At 39.0% G+C, this 18,503-nt stretch overlaps 1 protein-coding gene across 4 annotated transcripts in view; it reads left to right on the top strand.

Moving 5' to 3' along the window:
• LOC124210174 (alpha-catulin-like) overlaps positions 1-18,503 on the top strand; it is a 42,463-nt gene that overhangs the window by 7,099 nt on the left and 16,861 nt on the right. For 2 of the 4 annotated variants that reach the window (XM_046608426.1, XM_046608425.1), the window contains exons 1-2: positions 6,401-10,035; positions 17,792-17,981. In XM_046608426.1, coding sequence (XP_046464382.1) covers positions 10,009-10,035; positions 17,792-17,981 — 217 coding nt within the window. In that variant the 5' untranslated portion in view covers positions 6,401-10,008. Of the gene's footprint in view, positions 1-6,400; positions 10,036-17,791; positions 17,982-18,503 lie in introns of those variants that run through there. The other 2 variants (XM_046608423.1, XM_046608424.1) reach the window with 1 other exon arrangement.

Below are 18,503 nucleotides of genomic sequence, written 5' to 3'. Positions count from 1 at the left end.
AATCCCGAATCTTCGTACACCCAAGTTGTGAGTTGCCAACCCCCGATTTTTTTTCAAAAAATCGACCTGCGTTAGCTTTATTTCAGGTCTGATTTTCAATTTTTTTGATTGATATTATCTCAGTTTCATTTGAAGTTAAAAAACGAAAAAGTAGAATTCCCCTTTTTTCCGCTCCCATCCCTTTGTTTTTTCGTTGGCGCGAGAGAAAACCAAAAATCCCCCCCCCCTCATATTTGGATTCATAGATTGGACAGTAGAACCTAAAACAATCATTAGAACCACCACTGCTACTAGAACTACAACAATAGAATCTAAAATCCAATAAAAAAAAAATTTAGGGTCTTGGTTTTGGACACAATCGAGAACGACGAGAAGTTGCTAAATCTTTCGCCCAGTGAAACTCCGGGAAAATGAGAAAAGTTTGAATTTTTCCCGGCTTTTCTCAGCAAATAGAGACTTTTCTCCTAAATCTTTAATAAAGAAATCAAACAGTCTCCGGCAACATGGCATTAATTCGGGGGGTTGGCAACTCTCAGAATCCTCGTACATTCTGGCTAGAATCTTGGCTAGAATCCCTCCATAATCCCCAGAATCTCATAGAAGCTTCAGGATGTCGTAGAATCTTCAGAATCTCACAAAATCCCGTGGAATCCCATAGAATCTCGTAGAATATCCAGAATCTCACTTAATTTACCCCCCCCCTTTTTTTAACTTTAAACTACCTCAAAACCGTAAAAATTCCAGATATTTAGTGGATTTGATCTAAAAACTCAAATTATAAAAAAAATTGCACTAGAAATACTGAAAAATGTCGAAACATGGGTTGCGCTAAATCTTCTTTAATTTTTCCCTCCTTTTTCCCACCGCTGGGTGGCGCACACATTTTGTTGTCTTCTGCGCTTTTGATTATTCTGACAAGGCGGCGTTCATTTACATTGCTGGTCCACTTATCAGACCGCCTGCCCATACGGCCAATCCAGGTATACGACCACCCTTTTGCTTGCACCACTTTCTGGCGTGAGATTCCCCTAGTTCAAACTTTTCTGCCGATAAATATGCCGCGACTTGGATTATTTTAATCCATTTCGAGGTAGGGGAGAACGGGGTCATCTTGGAAAAAAATTTTATTTTTCTATTATTTCTTTTTGTATTTCTTTTTTATGAAATATGTTTTACATGCATTGTAAAGTATCCTCTTGTCTACCTACTATATTTTTTATTTATTTTACCGTTTGAAAATAAAGAAGTTGTAACGATTTTTACAAAGTCAATTTTTTGTACCTTCGCGAAAAAACGTGGGGTCAAACTGGACAGGCTATGTATGAGATTGGACAGTGCTAATTAAAGGCACAATGATCCATGACAAAAATTTAAAAAAAATATTTTCGAATTCTCCGTCCATTCTTTAGTCATCCACGCTAAAATGGATAAAATCGTGTAAAAAACTTAAGAGTTATGAGTGTTTCTGTAAAGAGGGGGCTAGATTGGACATTTTACGGGAATTTGGGCCCTAAGGCTACTAAGCTCCTCCCACTGCTATAGTTAGCGTTGTCCAAATACACCCCTAAAACTGCTGTCCAATCTGACCCGACCCTATACTTTTTTGTATTTTGCTTATATCTTTTAATGTACTTGACATTAAAATGTAATTTTTACGGTAAACATAAAGGAATGAATGCTCTAGTTATATCTATAATTTGTTTTTTAAGGTATCACGTTTTTATGTTATTTTATAGCTATTGAAATCGAAAAAAAAATTACATCAAACTAACTAACTATTTTATTTAATTTGGGATAACATCCAAAATAATCACGCGATCTCAATAAAAAGTTTATCCTTGATGTAAAACACTAAATTCTACATAAAAAATAAAAAAATTTAATTTTATCTTCTGAACTGAGGGAATAATTACATTTGTCCAATATGACCCGTGTCCATCATGACCCCGTTCTCCCCTATTTTGTTTTTAAATTGTCATTTATCTTCATTATTGAAAAAGGTTTGGACTTTTTCGAACAAAGATGACTTTCGTCCGTCGTAACAATTTGTTTTCTTTAAGCAAAGTGTTACTAAGATTCAGACATCACCTTCTACAAGTTTACTACTAATTCATTTGGCCGGTTATGCGACCATCCAATTATACGACCGCTGCACCAATGGGCGCATAAGTGGACCGGCACTGTATTATGTAACGCGATTTTCACATTTTTTTAACCCATTGTAACAAATTGTAACACAAATTTGACCCGTCCTAGATTACTACGTAACAGAGGCTGAAAGCCTGAAATCCCCCCCCCCTCTTTTTAAAATTCCATAATATTACAGCTTTTGACAATCAAATTTTTGAGTTTGACGACATAGACGTTTCACAATATAGCCCTTGGCTATTTCTTGCGAAATTTTGGTTATTTCTCGAATTTTTCATTTTTTATGCTTTGGTTTCCGAATTTTTTTACTTTCCGATAGATGGCGACATAGGGAAATATGATTTTCAATTTGTTACGTGACAAAGTCTTGACCCCTTGTCACAATCCGTAACATTTCTTTCGACCCCCTCCCTCCTATCGCGTTACATAATTTATGAACGCCGCCCAAGTAGCCAAGTTTATCTACTTTATTTTAATATGGTATAAAGAAAACAGTGGAGATGGCGCAAGCAACTATAATGCTCGGATTGGGTTCAATAATCACGAGCATGATCGCTTTTAAATCGCTGCTAAAAATGGTTTCATGCCTTGCAACTAGGTGGACGAGTAAATAAATTTAAAAAAAAAAACACATAGTATACTTACGCAACACAACGTAGACAATTTGAATGCGCATTAAGGAATGAAAAATCATAATTTTAAAAACAAAGCAATAGAGTGGTTCGAGGATGCCATCTTGGATACTCATTAGTTCCAGGTTGGTGCAACCACATCCAAAAGCATTGACATTTGCCATAAGAAAAGGGTACGAAAGGAAGGACAGGTAAGGAAGGGAAGAATAGAGTGGGGAAGAAAGGGGTTGGTTCCTTCTTTTTTTCACTCTCCCTTTGACTTTCCATAAATATTTGTCCCTCAAGTTCCAGTACACGAGCCAATCTATCAGGCATTGAGTCTATCAAATGCTCCCAATCATCAAAAGTCCTCTCTTCTCTCATTTCTTCCCAGTAATGGGTAACCCAGTCCCATAATTCCTCTTCAGTATCAGCTTCAATTAAGCCCATCCGATTTACCATCAACCCCCAAAAATCCTAAATTGGGTAAAGGTCAGGGCTAAATGATGGCCACCAAATTTTTTAAATTCGCTTTTATTTCGCAATCCAATCCCGGACGATTATCGCTGTGTGGGCTGGACATCTTAATAAAAGAATAAGGCATTAAAATCGAGAAAAAAAATTTAACGAAACACTAACCCATCTTGCATAAAAAAACGATATTGTTGCCTATGTTCAGGATGCTCGTGCAGTAATGGGTCCTCGTTATCAGGAAGGGGAAAGGGGTCTTTGGCGAATGGAACCATTTGGTTAATTAAAATGTCTATGTAGTTGTGCATGTTTAATCTACCGCGGATCCTGTGTAATACACCAGGGCCATGATTTGTCGCACATCCCCACACATTAATCGTTTTTCGGGTACTGTGTCTACTACGGGAAAGATTAAAGGGTTCATGTCTACCTCCTGGTAAACGATGAACCCATTGAGCATTATAGCCATCGGTAGAAAATGTTTTTTCGTTGGACCAGATGACTTTTCTCCAAATTTCGTTTGTGTAGTGAATGTGCTCTTGTGCGAAACACAGCCGTTCAGCTTTTTTTGGCTGGTCGTCAACCATAAATACCGCCAACTCTCAATCGACTTCTTAAAGAGGTAACTGAAATGTGAGGTACATTAGCCATCTCTCTTAATTCCTCTGCTGTATCGAATGGATTCACGATACCTGTAAGAAAAATAGTCACACTGAGCCAAATAATAAAACCCCAATTTAAATTAAATTAACTTACAAGCAGTGATTATAGCCATATCTTCGTCTAAAGTGGTCACGCGTGGTCTCCCTGAACGAGTACGCATAGCCAGACCTTGCACCTGTTCAGTTTGAAATCTCTGAATCTAGAGATTCACAGTTTGAAAACACCGATTAAATCGTCTTGCAATTTGTCTTTGGGACATGCCAGCTTAAAAAAACCTATCGATCTTCATTTTTCAATAAGGGACAAACGAGCAGTCTGTATCTCTGCCATTTTAAATCACTACTGAAGTGAGGAACTAATACTAACAACAAACTAACAAGTAGGCCTAGTTGCGCAAGCCGTAATCAGCACGCTAAAAGGATGTACAAAATAAGGTTGGAAAATTGAAAGCGGAGAATAAAGGAAAAGAATGAGAGAAAGAAAAAGTGAAAAAGGGATTTAAAAATGGGGAGTAGTTTGATTCTCAGTATACCTTCCATCAACTTGAAATACAAACATATAGAGCAATTTGCCTGCTCCAGAAACTTTCAAGCATGACTGTACATCCAAACTTTCCATTCGTTGATAATGGCTTGCTCTCGATAATCCTTATTGAAAGAAATTTGAAAACTATAATTGCATCAAAATTTTTCATATTGAAGCTCATCAAATCAGTTATTTGATAAAAATGTGTAGTAGTGCCTACGAGCATCAATATGAAGCTCCAAAAACTCTTGAAAGAACCTTTTCAGATCATCGTAGCATTACGATTGGTTACGAAATTGTAACTCCCAAATATCGATTTGTTTACAGCTAACACAAAAAAAATTTAATATAAGTTAGTAGGGCCGCTGGCATTTTGACATGAAACATACTTTTCTTTTACTAGAGGAATGTTTTGTTCAATCAATAACGTAGTCGTTTGGCACATCAACGAAGATAAGATCAACAAAAGTATATACGACACAGTAACATGAATTGGTAATTGTTTGAGAGAGCGATGAAGAACAATTGTGATTGGGAGCTGCGGTAAAACTTCGAAATATGATAAAAGTTAAAACACAAAACCATGAAAATTTGGCTTTCTTTCTTCTGCTTTGGTTACACGCTACAGAAGTGGAAATTTAAGAAAAGAGGAAATTTTAATTTTGTTAATAAAGAGGCAGTGAATGCTAAAAAAATAAATATTTTCAAAAGTTATGAAACTTTCGATAGTTCCAAAAGTTATGAAACTTTCGATAGTTTCAAAATTTTCGTCTGCATCGAAATACAGCGAAAATTTCGAAAATAACAAAACGAAACAAGCGAAATTCATTTTTTTGCTGTAGTTATTGTTTTATTTTGTGCGAAACTTTATTTTGTAGATATACTTTCACCAAGTTTTGAATTCTAACTATTAAAAAAAGGTAAAGTCGCATCAAAATCCATGGATCAAGTGTAATAATTTGCATGTATGTTACTGCTTTATAAAAGAATAAAATGACAATAGGATTTGTTGGTCTTTTGTAACATCGTGTACAGTACAATTTCAAAAGGTGCATAAAGGTGCACTTTACTTTAAGGACATCACTTTAAGGACATTCCTTCATCTTCATTATAAACGATTGGTCTAATGGTTAGCAAACCGGCTGTCATTTGAAATGTCTGAGGTTCTAGTTTCGGTGAAGTAGAAATTGAATAATGAAATTTTTATAAAATATCTTTTTGAATTATTCAAAATGCCATCTTGTTTATCAGACGACCGTCATGTATGGCGTGATAATCGCCGCATTCAAACCCATGCGTTATTGCATGGAATTCCAACAAGATTTCCAATAGCCCAACCGTTGATATTGCAGCATGTGGCCGCATGTATTAGAGATCTTAATGCAGAAGTGCTTATCAAAATTTTAAAAATTAGATTCTCCTGAAATTTTATTTCTACTTTATCGATATTCGATCATCAGCCCTTTCGAATGACATCCCGGGTTGCTGACCATTAGATCCCCCGTTAACAAAGAATAATAAGGGAAATAATATGGTATGACCTAGGTAAACCCCCTACTCACCCCTCTTCCATGAGTGAGTGCAGCCCCCCCCACCCCCACTTGACCACCCTTCTGGTCGGCTTGGGCAGCGCGTCGCGTCAGCCCCGTAATTCTATACTCAAAAGTAATTTTCGTTTGTTGCTTTAAAAAACATAAATAGTTTATGAAAATGTTTCACAAAATTAAGATTAAGAAACTAAGGTACGTAAGAAAAAGAAATTAAGGTACACTTTTCTTATGGACAATGCCAATGCTTTCCAGTTGTGGCTGCACTAAAAGGGGTTTAATACCGTGCCAAGATGGCAACCTCGAACCACTCTATACTGAGTCATGGGCTCGATAAAATGTGTTCTAAGGTCTATGGAATTGAATTCCATAGACAAATTCCAGGAATTCTAATATCTTTTGGGTTGTCTTTGAACGTTTGTTGTATTTTCGAACGAATGTTTTCTAATTTTTATTCAATTTTCTGTCATTTTCCTTCGCCACCTGATCAACTGATCGATTCCTCGACCAACTGATCTACGATTTTCGTGCATGAAGTAATGATGCATAAGTGCATGAAATGATCGCTAGAGGCGTTGCGTTCCAGAAGGCAAAGGCTGTGGTGTAATTCCATTTGTTCCTAGTGTTTTCCGCGATCTAGTGGACACTGCAGACACTACGACCAATAGAAAGGTGGACCCGTGATGATTAGGCTATAGGCTATGCGGCATTGCGGCTAAATGGACAAACTATTGGGCTATTAGATAATTAGATCTTCTCTTGTGAGTAGACCGACATTTGCGTTATATTTATGAGTTGTCATTGTCATTAAGTATCTCTAAACGCGGCCTCAAAATTTTGTACCGAAATACGCAGGCAGGAATTCGACACGTTAGAGAAATATGAAACTTGCTTTGATATAGCGCAAATGATCATTTGGACTTTCATATGTTAACTTATTTATTCAAAATTAAAAACAAGTTTTTAATCCAATAAAATAATGACAGCAAATTTAATGATCTTGCAGTAGGGATTGTTACATTACATCTCAGGAATATTTGTTTTGATTTATTTACATAAACTCGCCCTTTGTTTCTTCTAAAACTCGAGTTTTAAATTTAAATATCTCAATCACTGGATTTCCCTTTGGTTTTTATTAATAGGCCTACAAGGAAAGTTATTCCTACCGCCCCCCCCCCCCGAAAAAAAAAAAAGGAAAATTAAATAAATAAATAAAAATAATTTAAATATGTATACATAGCGTCTTCAGACCGGGTGTGTGTGTATGACTTGAAAAATATTTTCTTACCCAAGGGCTGAGTCTCTAAATATTTATTAATCATAAGTTTTCATTATGAGATGAGGGAAGAGAATCGTCAAACTACTAAGCTAAATTCATTTCAGCCTTTCGAACTTAAATTGAATTGATGATAGGCCTACATATTTTATTAATATATAATAAATCAATAAAATAATAATCTATAAATCTAAAAAATAAATTAATTTACAACCTCAAGCGAATTTCTATGTTTCTTTGAATTTTATCCGAACTGTATTCAACGGGATCAAACCCGAATTTTCAAGTGATCTATCATTCTTAGCCTGACACTTGGTATTCAAATTCGCTTCAATTCGTACAACTCTCACCGTACATATAAGATTGTTGATTTATTAACATTTTTGTTCAACACCCATATTTCATACTGCCATATTTTTCTAGTTCATACAGTAAAGCTTGCTACAGTATCAAACGACGAAATGATCATGTCATGTCATGTGCAAAATAGTTGGACAATAGGAATAAACTTGATAAAACTATCCTCTTAATTCTTGTTGAATCGTGTTGATAATAGAGAACAGCGTTGAGAACGATGAGAAGTTTTTCTATTGATGAACGCTGATTAATTTATGAATTTATTAAATCTTGATTGTCGACAGTTAAATTGTCGCACCAACCAACTGGCATCAGCCGACCTATTTTCATTTGATCTTTCCAGAGACTTTTCCATTCATCAACAGCGGTCCTATTAAGTAACATCAAATGAGTGTTCAAGACAACAACTTGTAGCTTTTGAAGTCATGTATGGATCTTCAGTTACTTTACTGCCGCATATGGATATATATACATATGTTGTCTCTTGCATCGACACTATTCTTCTGAACCCTTCTCGATCTCATTCATTTCAGGTATGTTATGTCCTGCTATTTGTGTGGAACTATACAGCACCAATCTCAAGTGCCGTATACGTATAGATAAAAAATAACACTATATAACGATATCGTAATTGAAATTCGATTCCAACGAAGACAATTGATGCTTAGCTACCTCAAAGACTCCCTACTATATTTGATGCGAATCAGTAGGTTCTCGGTTTGATAAATTTGGTTCCAGCATTTGGTAGACCCATTGAGTGAGGAATGACGGCAAGTTTTGGTTCATATTAGACCATCCACCATCCCTTGTGCCTAAACATGTACAGCAAGGACGAGTCCAAGCTCTTCCACGTCTTTACAGATGACATATAACGGAAAAATAAAAAGAATGAAAGAAAGAAAGCGAGAGGAAATAGAGAGAGAGAGAGAGACGCCGACGAGTCACATCAAAGACGACTAGGAAGAATCAGAGAGGCAGGATAAAAAGAAATTGTAGAGTGGAAAACCCAAGCGTAAGCAGACATGTTCGAGAGCTACTGGCTAGGCTACACATCCAAGGAGTGGGCGCGAGCGCAGCACCCGGGTCAGCTTTATTGATCTAAGGCAGAACTGAGCGGCTCTAACCCATTGCTAAAAAAAGATTCTACGAGGGCTTCGGCTCCGCCCTTTCCCGCTTCTAAGCTCCTCCTCTCACCCCCCCCCCCCCTCCTCCATTCCTTCCTCCCGCTCCTTACGATTTATCGTGAACGACTTTAAGGGTCGAAGGGGAAGTGAAGGAAAAGGGGAGAAAAGGATAGAATAGGAGTTGGATTTCAGTCGGAGGAGGTAACGGCGGTGTAGGAGCATTGCTAGAGCTAGTTCCTAGTGGTGAACAGTGGAACAGAGTGAGGGTGGAGAGTGGAAAGTGGGAGAAAAGGAATAAGGTCGGTTCACGACGCACATACACCACCAGTTGTGGCTTCACTTTCGTTCAATCAGGTTGCAGTTTGTGGGCAGCCCGACGCTCAACTGTTAACATCGTTCAGGTCGTCGGTAAACATGCTATATCGTCGTCGCCAACAAAACGAGAAATAAACCCAAGCCGACAAACCGAGAAACCAATCCAGTGAAAGAAAAGAGTGAACTTGCTGGTCCCTTGGCTCTTTCAGTGCAACCGACCCTTGACGTTAGCATAGAGACAAAAAAAACAAAAAAACAAAACAAAAACTAAAACTAAACTAAACAAGTGAATCAAAAGAATTGGATTCTTTGTCCGTTTCGCTTGATGGAAACATCGTAGCTGCTACTCTCGCATCAACTGCTGCTGTGCTCCAGTCGCCGCCTTCGATTTAGGCTAATCGCGTTCCCAGTGGTGTTTCGAGTGTTGTTCTACAAACTCGTGTTCCCTGCTGTATATCCCTGTTAGTGGCAGCCGTTCACCAGCCCGGTCTTGTTTCACGTACGCTCACGTACGCTATATTCGGGTCCAACGGCCATCCAAACCCTAGAGACTGTCCCTCCCATTCCGCTGGATTGTATATTAAGTATATTAGCACGCTCGCGACGTATCGCCTGCGATTGCCGCCTCTCTCGTCTGTTCTGTGCTACACGTGCATGCCATTTGCTTCCGTTGCAAACCCGCAGTGGGTTTCTTGTCCGGCCTGTTTTCCATCTCGCTCCGCCATCATTCGCCTTCCGTCTCTAATCAAGCTTCCTTTGCGCAACGACGGCTCCAAAGAAAGGAAGACCGGACTAAAGAAAGAAATAACGAAACAAACGAAACAAACGTCGGACGAAAAAAGTCAAACGGCACAAAGGCAAAAGAGAAAAGCGGGTCAGCAGGCTCCAGTGTTTGTAGAGGAGCAACATCACGCGCCGACGTGAGCGAGTTACTGATTGAACCCCCGACGACAAAGTGTTGCTCTACCACCATGTCATCAGCAGAGCACAGCAGAGCGGTGAGTCAATTCTCTTTTACTCCTTGCTCCGTGCTCGAGTCGATACTTTTATTCCAGTCAGCCGACCAGCGATCGACTCCCATCGATTCACTAGATCGTGATTTGGCGTGATTCACTTTGCCAGCAAGGCGAACTGGGCGAACTTGTCGAGAGAAAAGAATCCCTTCCGCGTATAGGCTACCGCCTCACCTACTGGCGTTTGACGATTTATTTGCGTCATTAAAGGCTTAATTATGATTCCCGGAGCGTTTGACATAGTACTATGGCGGAGTCGTGGAAAACCATTACTGTCACGCATTCTCAGATGGAACTTTATTCGATTCATTCAGGATCGGAAAGTGTTAACATCAAAATTTTTTCCCCCGTATATAATACAGAGTCGCTCCTTTTTTTTTCATTTTGACATCTACGTCTACTACCATAACTAATTATCGCCCTTAAATGTACTGTAATTCTGGCAGCGGTGTAATCAACGATAGACGAGTAAACACAGCCGATGCAATCGACCGGCTCGATCCTATCTATCCCCGGCGTTGCCCTTCTGCGAAAGAAAAACCGGTTAGGGGTTTCCTGATTGAAAGTCAATTTAGGCGAGAGAGCTCTGTTCTGTACGACCGCTAAGTTAGCTGCAAGTTTGGCGGCGAATCTTGAATCGAAAACGGATGTACACAGCAGAGGCGAGCACAGAAGCGGTTGATTAGTAACGCCGCGTTGGTATGACATTAGGCATCTTGTGCGTTGTGCCTTGCATTTCTTGCCATCCAACTTGGTCTAAAGACAACGCTCGAATAGGTCTAGCTATAGGCCTGGTGAGTGCGTCATCACCAAATGGGTCGATTGCAAATCAAGTAGCCTAGCTGACTTAACAAGGCCGTCCGTTGTAAAAGCTTATCCATCTATGATGCATCGATCCTATACATAGGCTAGTAAAATCAAAAAGAGCCCGGACGTTGGTGCTGAAGATGTGCGATATATTTATGTGAGTCCTTAAACTTGATTCTGTCGTTTCAAAGATTTCCCTCTAAAAGGGATCATCGGTTTCTTCTTCAGCTCTTCTTGCATCAAACGTTACCAATTCTGGCAGCTATTGAGCGTCCGCGCTATATATACTCAATGCTGGTGACTGGTGTGAACTAGGCCACAAACTATATGTGCAAATGGATGTGGGGGGGGGGGTATAGAGACAATAACGGAATGAGATTCGGAGATGGGGAATGTAGAAATACGACGAAGAAAAACAACTATATAGAGAAACAACAGTTGATTCGAAGAAAGAGAGTAATAAGAACTTCTACAGCTGGCAGCTACATCAGCCTCTTGCATCAATCAACATTTGAAGAAGGCTCTAGACATATATAAATATTCTAGCTGATCAGTCCAAGAGTCCTATACGAATAGCTTATATAGCTGTATACACTTAGACTTTAGAGTTTGACGGCTCGAGTCAAAGTGACCGTGATGCTGCATGCTGATGTCTCTTCTTCGTCGTTCGGCCGCTTTCATATTTAATTTTTCTTCCATCCTCTTCCATCAATGTTTCATTGCTATACTGACCCCACAAGTATAATAGCCTACACTTCTTTATCGACCATACTCTTGTCTCCCAAGTTCTTCACTCTTATATTTTTCCGTCTTGTTTTTAAGACGCACATCAGTTGATGGAGCAGTCAATATTCCACAACTGTGCAGTGATATGTGCCACTGTGTGTACGTTTCTGCATCTCTGGCTGTTGGAGTGCATGGGTGTGTGTGTAGTATGTGCATGTGTTCCGTACTTGCCGTTGGCATCCTGTATACTCTGCTTTTCATCTACATCCTTATTCTCTCCCTTCATACTTCGTCTCCAATCATATTCAGCTCGACTACCAGTCGTTTTATCTCTCTTTCGCTCTCTCTCTCTCTTGCTCTCTCTCTCTCTCTCTCTCTCTCTCGTTCTCTTTCTCCTTTCCTCCCTATTAATCAATAAGTTGGACTATTGATTTCGCAAACCTACCGGAAAGAGGATAGACGGAGACACAGGGAGAGAGAGACAGAGTGGAAGCAGAGAGACAGAGAGCGTGAGACCCCCAACGCCGTTGACATTCTCCGGTAGCCTCTGCATGCATAAATCCTCTTCCGAACGTCAGATTAACTCGTCGATCGGATTCCCTACCCACTGCAACCTGAAAAACAACCAGCATAGTAGGGCATATTATATGTATTATATGGTCTACTATCACTTGTATCTACACAAGTGGAGATGCCATAAACACAGAGGAGACTACCGAGACTACGGAGACTACGTAGACTATGTGTGCAGTGTGCACGTCTATCGGATCCGTTTATTGCATTTAGGCTATTGGCATTTGGGAATAAAAGGACAACGTAAAAAAAAAAAATTATGCACCAATCAGACAATCAATCAGCTCTATTGTCAAGAAGCAGATAAATGTCGTAATTGCGGCCAGACCTAATTGAGCCGACCGTCGGAAACTCCAATGATATAATACCCAAATTTGGTTTTATTTCAGCCATTTGATTTCACTAATCAAACGATTTAACTTGCTAGTCGAATCGACACATGTGTCTTTTGTATTGCGTGTTGGCCGCGAACTTTTATGGCGTCATCCATCTTATTCTGTAAAAATTTAGCCATCTTCTTGACGACTTAAGTTATCGTCCGACGAGAGAAGTAGCCTGCTCATCGATCCGCTTTAATTGCTTTAGTTAATTTGTAAAATATTTAGAACGGGGAAATTTTGAACTGGGCGATCTCTAGACAAGCGTAGCTCTGTAGCTGGTTACTAGTAAATGAAAGTCCAAACTAAATAACCTAATAAATACGGCTAGCTAGCTAGCGGTATACGGGAGGGAGAGCATGCAGTGAAGAGTGTATCAACTCAGCCGGAGCCTCTGGGTTACTCCTGACAAGTCCTGCTAGGCTCGGCTCCTCTACACTAAGTATCCCATGATGGGCACACTGGCATAGCCACGAGCCCACGACTTCATAAAACGGCCACTTTCTCAGGTCATTACTTTCATCAAATTAAGCTACGTATACTTTTTGTGCGTCATCGTTTACCTTCGTCATACGTTTTGCCTGTTATCTATGACCGAATCACGGTCTTTTTCAGTAGTCTCTTTTTCTTTTCACTTTTTTTCCCCGCAGCAGGGGAAATGATCTTAACTTTGAGACTCTCTTACTTCCTTGCTGGCTCAGTGTCAATACGCAACAACTTCATCGCAGCTATCTCCTTATTCCCTTCATTCCTTGTATAGTCAGGGTACATTATATGCTTCGTGCATATTCATTACACCTTTAAAGTTCGCACGCGAAATGGCACAACGTGCTGGAAATAAAGAGCTATTTTAGACTCATTCCATTGGCCCAATAATAAGGCCAATCAATGCATTCATCCTATGGCTGTTAATTCCTTTATAGTCCAATTACATTTACACACACCCACACACAGGCGAACAAACAACAAAATGATGAATATCTCTCACACTCCCCATATGTTGTAGACTTTTAGAGTCATTCTATGTGAAATTATCCAATGACGGTGACATCTAATCGATTTTTTTGCAATTTTAAAGTCTTCATCAGGTGTGTAGTAATTTTTTTTTTTTCAATTATATCACCCGATCTAGAGAGTGGAGACGTAGCCCTAGGGCCTAGGTGCCTAGGTGTAAAAAAATTATTGTTAGATTAAAACATTTTCTACATTGTAATACAGACGTTTTATGATTTTATGGTTGAGCTAATCATAAGCTTAATTTACATATGTATGGTTTTGGGTGGAGTAAAGCTCTGCAGGTATTAAGCGTGTACTCCCAACACCCAGTGCAGCCCACCTAAAACTCCCCCACCCATTTCACATGGAATGATAATGCTGTACTATCGGTTTAGGTATTACGATTATTATTTGCTGATTCATTTATTTAATACCCAAAACTTTCAATACAAACAAAACGCAGTCACAAAGAAAAATAAAATAAATTATTTATTAGCTAATCGCAGTCCTCTACATAACTTGCCCTTCCCGATGACGAATTAAGTCAATCTGACGTATACACCAAACAAAAGGAAAAATAGCGTATAGAGCTGTATAGTTTTTGTGTAATATGAACAGAATAATACGCATATAACAGTTCTTCCGTATAATATATACTGTAGGCCGTATATAAAAGTATGCGTGTATTAAATAAATAATTTTAGTTAGCAAAAGCATGTGCGTGTCGGGCGTCCATGTATTGAAATAGAACGAGGGGGTACGAGGGTACGAAGGTCCTGTATGCGATGAGTGGAATGAGATAAAAATTTGAACTTAAATTAAAAAAAAAATTGTTATAAAATCTATGAGGAAGGGATAAATAGAAGTACCGGTTCATAAAGCACGAGAAAAATGCATGCGCAAGATGTTAATATTCACACTAAATCATATTGTATATAGAGAGAATCCTGCTGCTCGATTTATTTTAACCGACACATATATGGGGAAGGATTAAAGTTTTTCATAAAAAATGCGGGAAAATGTAGAAAGATCGAACAGCAGGGAAAACCTGTAAAAGCTCGAACATTGACATTGGTAGCACACAAATCTAAGAGTTCAAAGAGCGGGTGAGAGAGCTGAAAAAGGTCTGTGCTTTCTTGACACAATTTCGAAATGTCTAAAGGTTTGTGAAGATTTGCAAACGTTCTAAGGTTCGGCCTACATTTTTCAAATGAAAACACGTTTTTCCTACAAGGAAATAATAATGACGAATAAAAAATGCAACGTTTCTAAATAGTGCCTGCACGTATGTATCCATCTACTGTGGGCTTCGTTTTCACCACGGGAGTCTTATTGATCGCCATCGACAGAACCTGGTTTTCCTTCGCGACTGGCAAAAATAAATGCGAGGGTCCCGGGGTTCGGCAGCAGAAAGAACAGCTGCACCTTCTCCGCAGTATACTTATAATGTCGGCTATATTTCTCAAAAAGCTCTATATACACTGACGTGTACACATGAACATGGACCCACACGCGCGCGTAGAATTCGCAGACACAGGCAGTCGACACACAGCAGACATACATACAGTAGCTTCTGTACAGGCCTGTGAGCCTTGCAGGCATGATGGCAGGGCGGCCACACTGGAAAAACGCACACGCAGTCATGCAGCAGCTTAGAAAACAATGCATACGAGTATATCAATTAAAGGAAAGGGCATAGGCTATGTTAGCCATAGAAACACACGGCTATTATACTGAATAAAATACTAAGAAACAGCTCAATGTTTTTTGTTCCAGTTGGCATTGCTCTCTCCGAGTCATAATTTTATCAGAAATACATTTAGTATAGTATATTTATCGATCGCTAGTCGACCCGTGACCAATCATACAAAAAACTGTTCAAGTACAGATCTTTCATTGATTAATAAGAAACACTGTAAAAGTAAAGTTGATAACAAATAGTTACCAAAAGAATTTCTCACTTCTGAAAGAGAAGAACTCCTTAAAATTACCCTCATTATGTTTTCTTCTTTCTTACGTAAATTGGTAAGAATTTCCGGTCACACACAACACAACAGGTAATTGATAAAGCGTAATAAAGCGTACGGGAAGTTTCCAAAACATTGTGCCCATATATGGAAACAGAAGCTTTGGCAACAGCAACATACGTGTCTCTTTGCAACTTCATTGTACGTGTGTGGAGGACGAATCGTACGTGATGACTAGAACTCGTTTAGATCATTAAGTAAAAAAAAAAGGGAAAAGAGAAGTAGAATTAGAAGTTTCAATACTACTCTCACGGGTCTTTGTAGAATAAAATAAAACACGGGCGCGACCAATCTATTCCTTTATTAAATAATTGCCCTTATCACGTCACAAAGACAATACCGAAGTCGTCCTTCATCGAGTAAACCAATGGAATAAGAGGCTATGTTTTATTAAGAGGCTATCTATGTTTTTTCCTTTGAAAATGTCGAAAAAATATAAAGACCAAATTTGATTTAAATTACGGCAATGGTGGCGGTTGCGTGCAGTCCCGTCTTAGCTGCCGTCGATTGGCCGCTGGGCAGTCTCATATTTGGCTTCTTTTTTGTTATATACACAGTGACATTTATATTTTCACTAATAAAAAAAGCTTAGTAATTCCCAAAAAAGTTGCCGTGGTCGTGGTAAAAAATTGTGGAATGAAAAAATCGAACCCCGCATTGTTATTCTCAATTTAAATCCATTAATCAGCATTTGAGGACACACCTCCTCATGTCTAAGCAGGTTACAATGCTCCTCCCGTTCCTTTTTACTTTTATACAATGTAGATGATGTGCGTAATTATTCATAAACGTAACACAAGCTGTATTTATACCGAACGTTGCTTTCAGAATGGGAGCCTGTATTGCCTGTATATGACTGGGTGACATATTTTAGGCAAATATCAGAATTCGTGAGGCGAACGCGTAAATATAACGGCTTGCAGGTTTGATCCGGTTGTAAATCGCAAGAATATATGATACGGCGATCGATCGACAAGGCACTAAACCACACACTAACCACTAAGACATATACGAGCTAGCTGTAGAGGAAAAAGAACCATAAAGTGTCTTATTATAGGCGAAATAAGCAACGCATACTGCGAGTCAGTGACCCGCATCACAGGGTAGGCTGCAGCAGTGCAACCCCTGCATAATATAGGCTAGGGCCTAAAGATGGCAAGGAATCTCTATCGCGAACGTGACCCGAATAGATCAATGGGCACATCGGTTCCTGTGACGGGAATCGGGGAATTGCAGAAAGGCTACCAAATTTTCTGACGCTGGACGTGTGGGAGATGTCAGAAGTCTCTCGGCTTCAAGTGATCGATTTTGATTTCCTATTTAAAAATAAATTGAACCGTATTTATCGTGTCGACATTTTTCAGCATCTGCTTGGGCTGTTTTTAATATTGGTCGACACTTTTTGTTCTTCGGGATTGAAAGGAAAAAACGAGGGGGGCACCCAGAAATTAACCAATATCATGATGTGTGTAGGCCTGTAGGGATAAAATTCATTTGAAGTTCATTTGAAGAAATTTAGAACCTTTTTAGGAAATAATTAATTAATTACTATTTCAAAAATGGGACCAAACCGTTCCTTAAAAATAAAAACTTACTTTTCTACCTTTTCTAGGGTGAGACGGGTGGTTGGGTTTGTAGAGTAGTGGTGGCGAGTGATGGTAAGACTGCGTCGCCGTGCATCGCTGCGACCTTGAGAAGGAGACGCAGTGCAATCGTATCGCATATTAATTATCTGCATTGACGCAAACTGGTCCTTTGCTATTTATAATAAGAACCGAAAACGCATGAAAAGAAGAGTTTGAAATTTGAAATTTTGTTGTACAATAACAAACCTGAATTTAAAAAAAAAAATGTCGTCATCATTTAACCAAATATAAAAAGCAATTATTGAAATCCACAACGAAGTAAATTTGCGCAATGAAAATGACAAAAGAAAATGTAATGTTATTGATTTTTTTTTCGCCATATTCCGTCGCATTTATTAACTCCTATAGATTTTCGTTTTCTAAACGCTGCTGAAGATCGTAAATGATTGAATTTCGGCAAAGATTGCAACGGCTATTTTGAGTATCTTGAGATTACAATTTTAATCTCCTGCTGTAAACTTCCGTCAGTCAGTGATGAGGTTTCTTGGAATTGGCTGATAAAAGATTTGGCATCAAAACACATATAGCAATATAGGATACCATCACGCCTTAATCATCATCTAAATCTAAAATGATTGTTTCTTGACAGATCACGACCCTGGTTTCGGCGCCGGATCGACCGCTGAAAGCTGAACGTTCACGACGAGCCCTCGGCCGAGTTGGTAGAGCTGTTCAAGCAGCCGTCGAACGGTTTGTCTTGGTTGGCGAAACAATTGCCGACGACAACAGTGAAATCAAGTTGGATATGTACGAGGCCTGCAGGGAGGCCCGCCAAGCTGGTACGTTTATACTTTAGAAACATTCAATGTAGGAATAATTATTGTTGTTTCTAGTGTGTAACAGAAATGGGCAAATACCGCATTTTTACTTCTTAGTTCATAGCTTGCGCTTGTAGTAAATTTTGAATGAAAAAAAAACGAATGGAACATGTGGAACAATGTTTCTCATTATGAATAACTGTACCGCAATATGTGATGTTGACGTAACTATAGCAAAAGTGGAAGGCGCTGGTGGCGCCATATGAATAAGTCAAGCCGAGTCAATATTTTTTGTCGTCACAAACAGTTGTATATTATAATGCATCCAAATCCGATTTTATTAGGCCTAGAACGCGATTTTTGTGCTGACGTTTTTTTTATTCTAAAATGCCTGGTTGTTCAGTGACAGCAGAGCAATATTAGCAGAGCAAGCTCAATAGCTCATGAATTCTGAATCCAATACCACCATACAGACATTTCCTGTATTTTTCTCTCTAAGAAATATGTCGATCGAAAAATTTCAAGATTAAATATCTGTAAATT

This window comes from Daphnia pulex, chromosome 2 (genome assembly GCF_021134715.1).
Source record: "Daphnia pulex isolate KAP4 chromosome 2, ASM2113471v1".
Classification (NCBI taxonomy): Eukaryota; Metazoa; Arthropoda; class Branchiopoda; order Diplostraca; family Daphniidae; genus Daphnia; species Daphnia pulex.
Note: the sequence above shows the minus strand (reverse complement) of the source record. Positions and strands in the feature narration are given on the sequence as shown.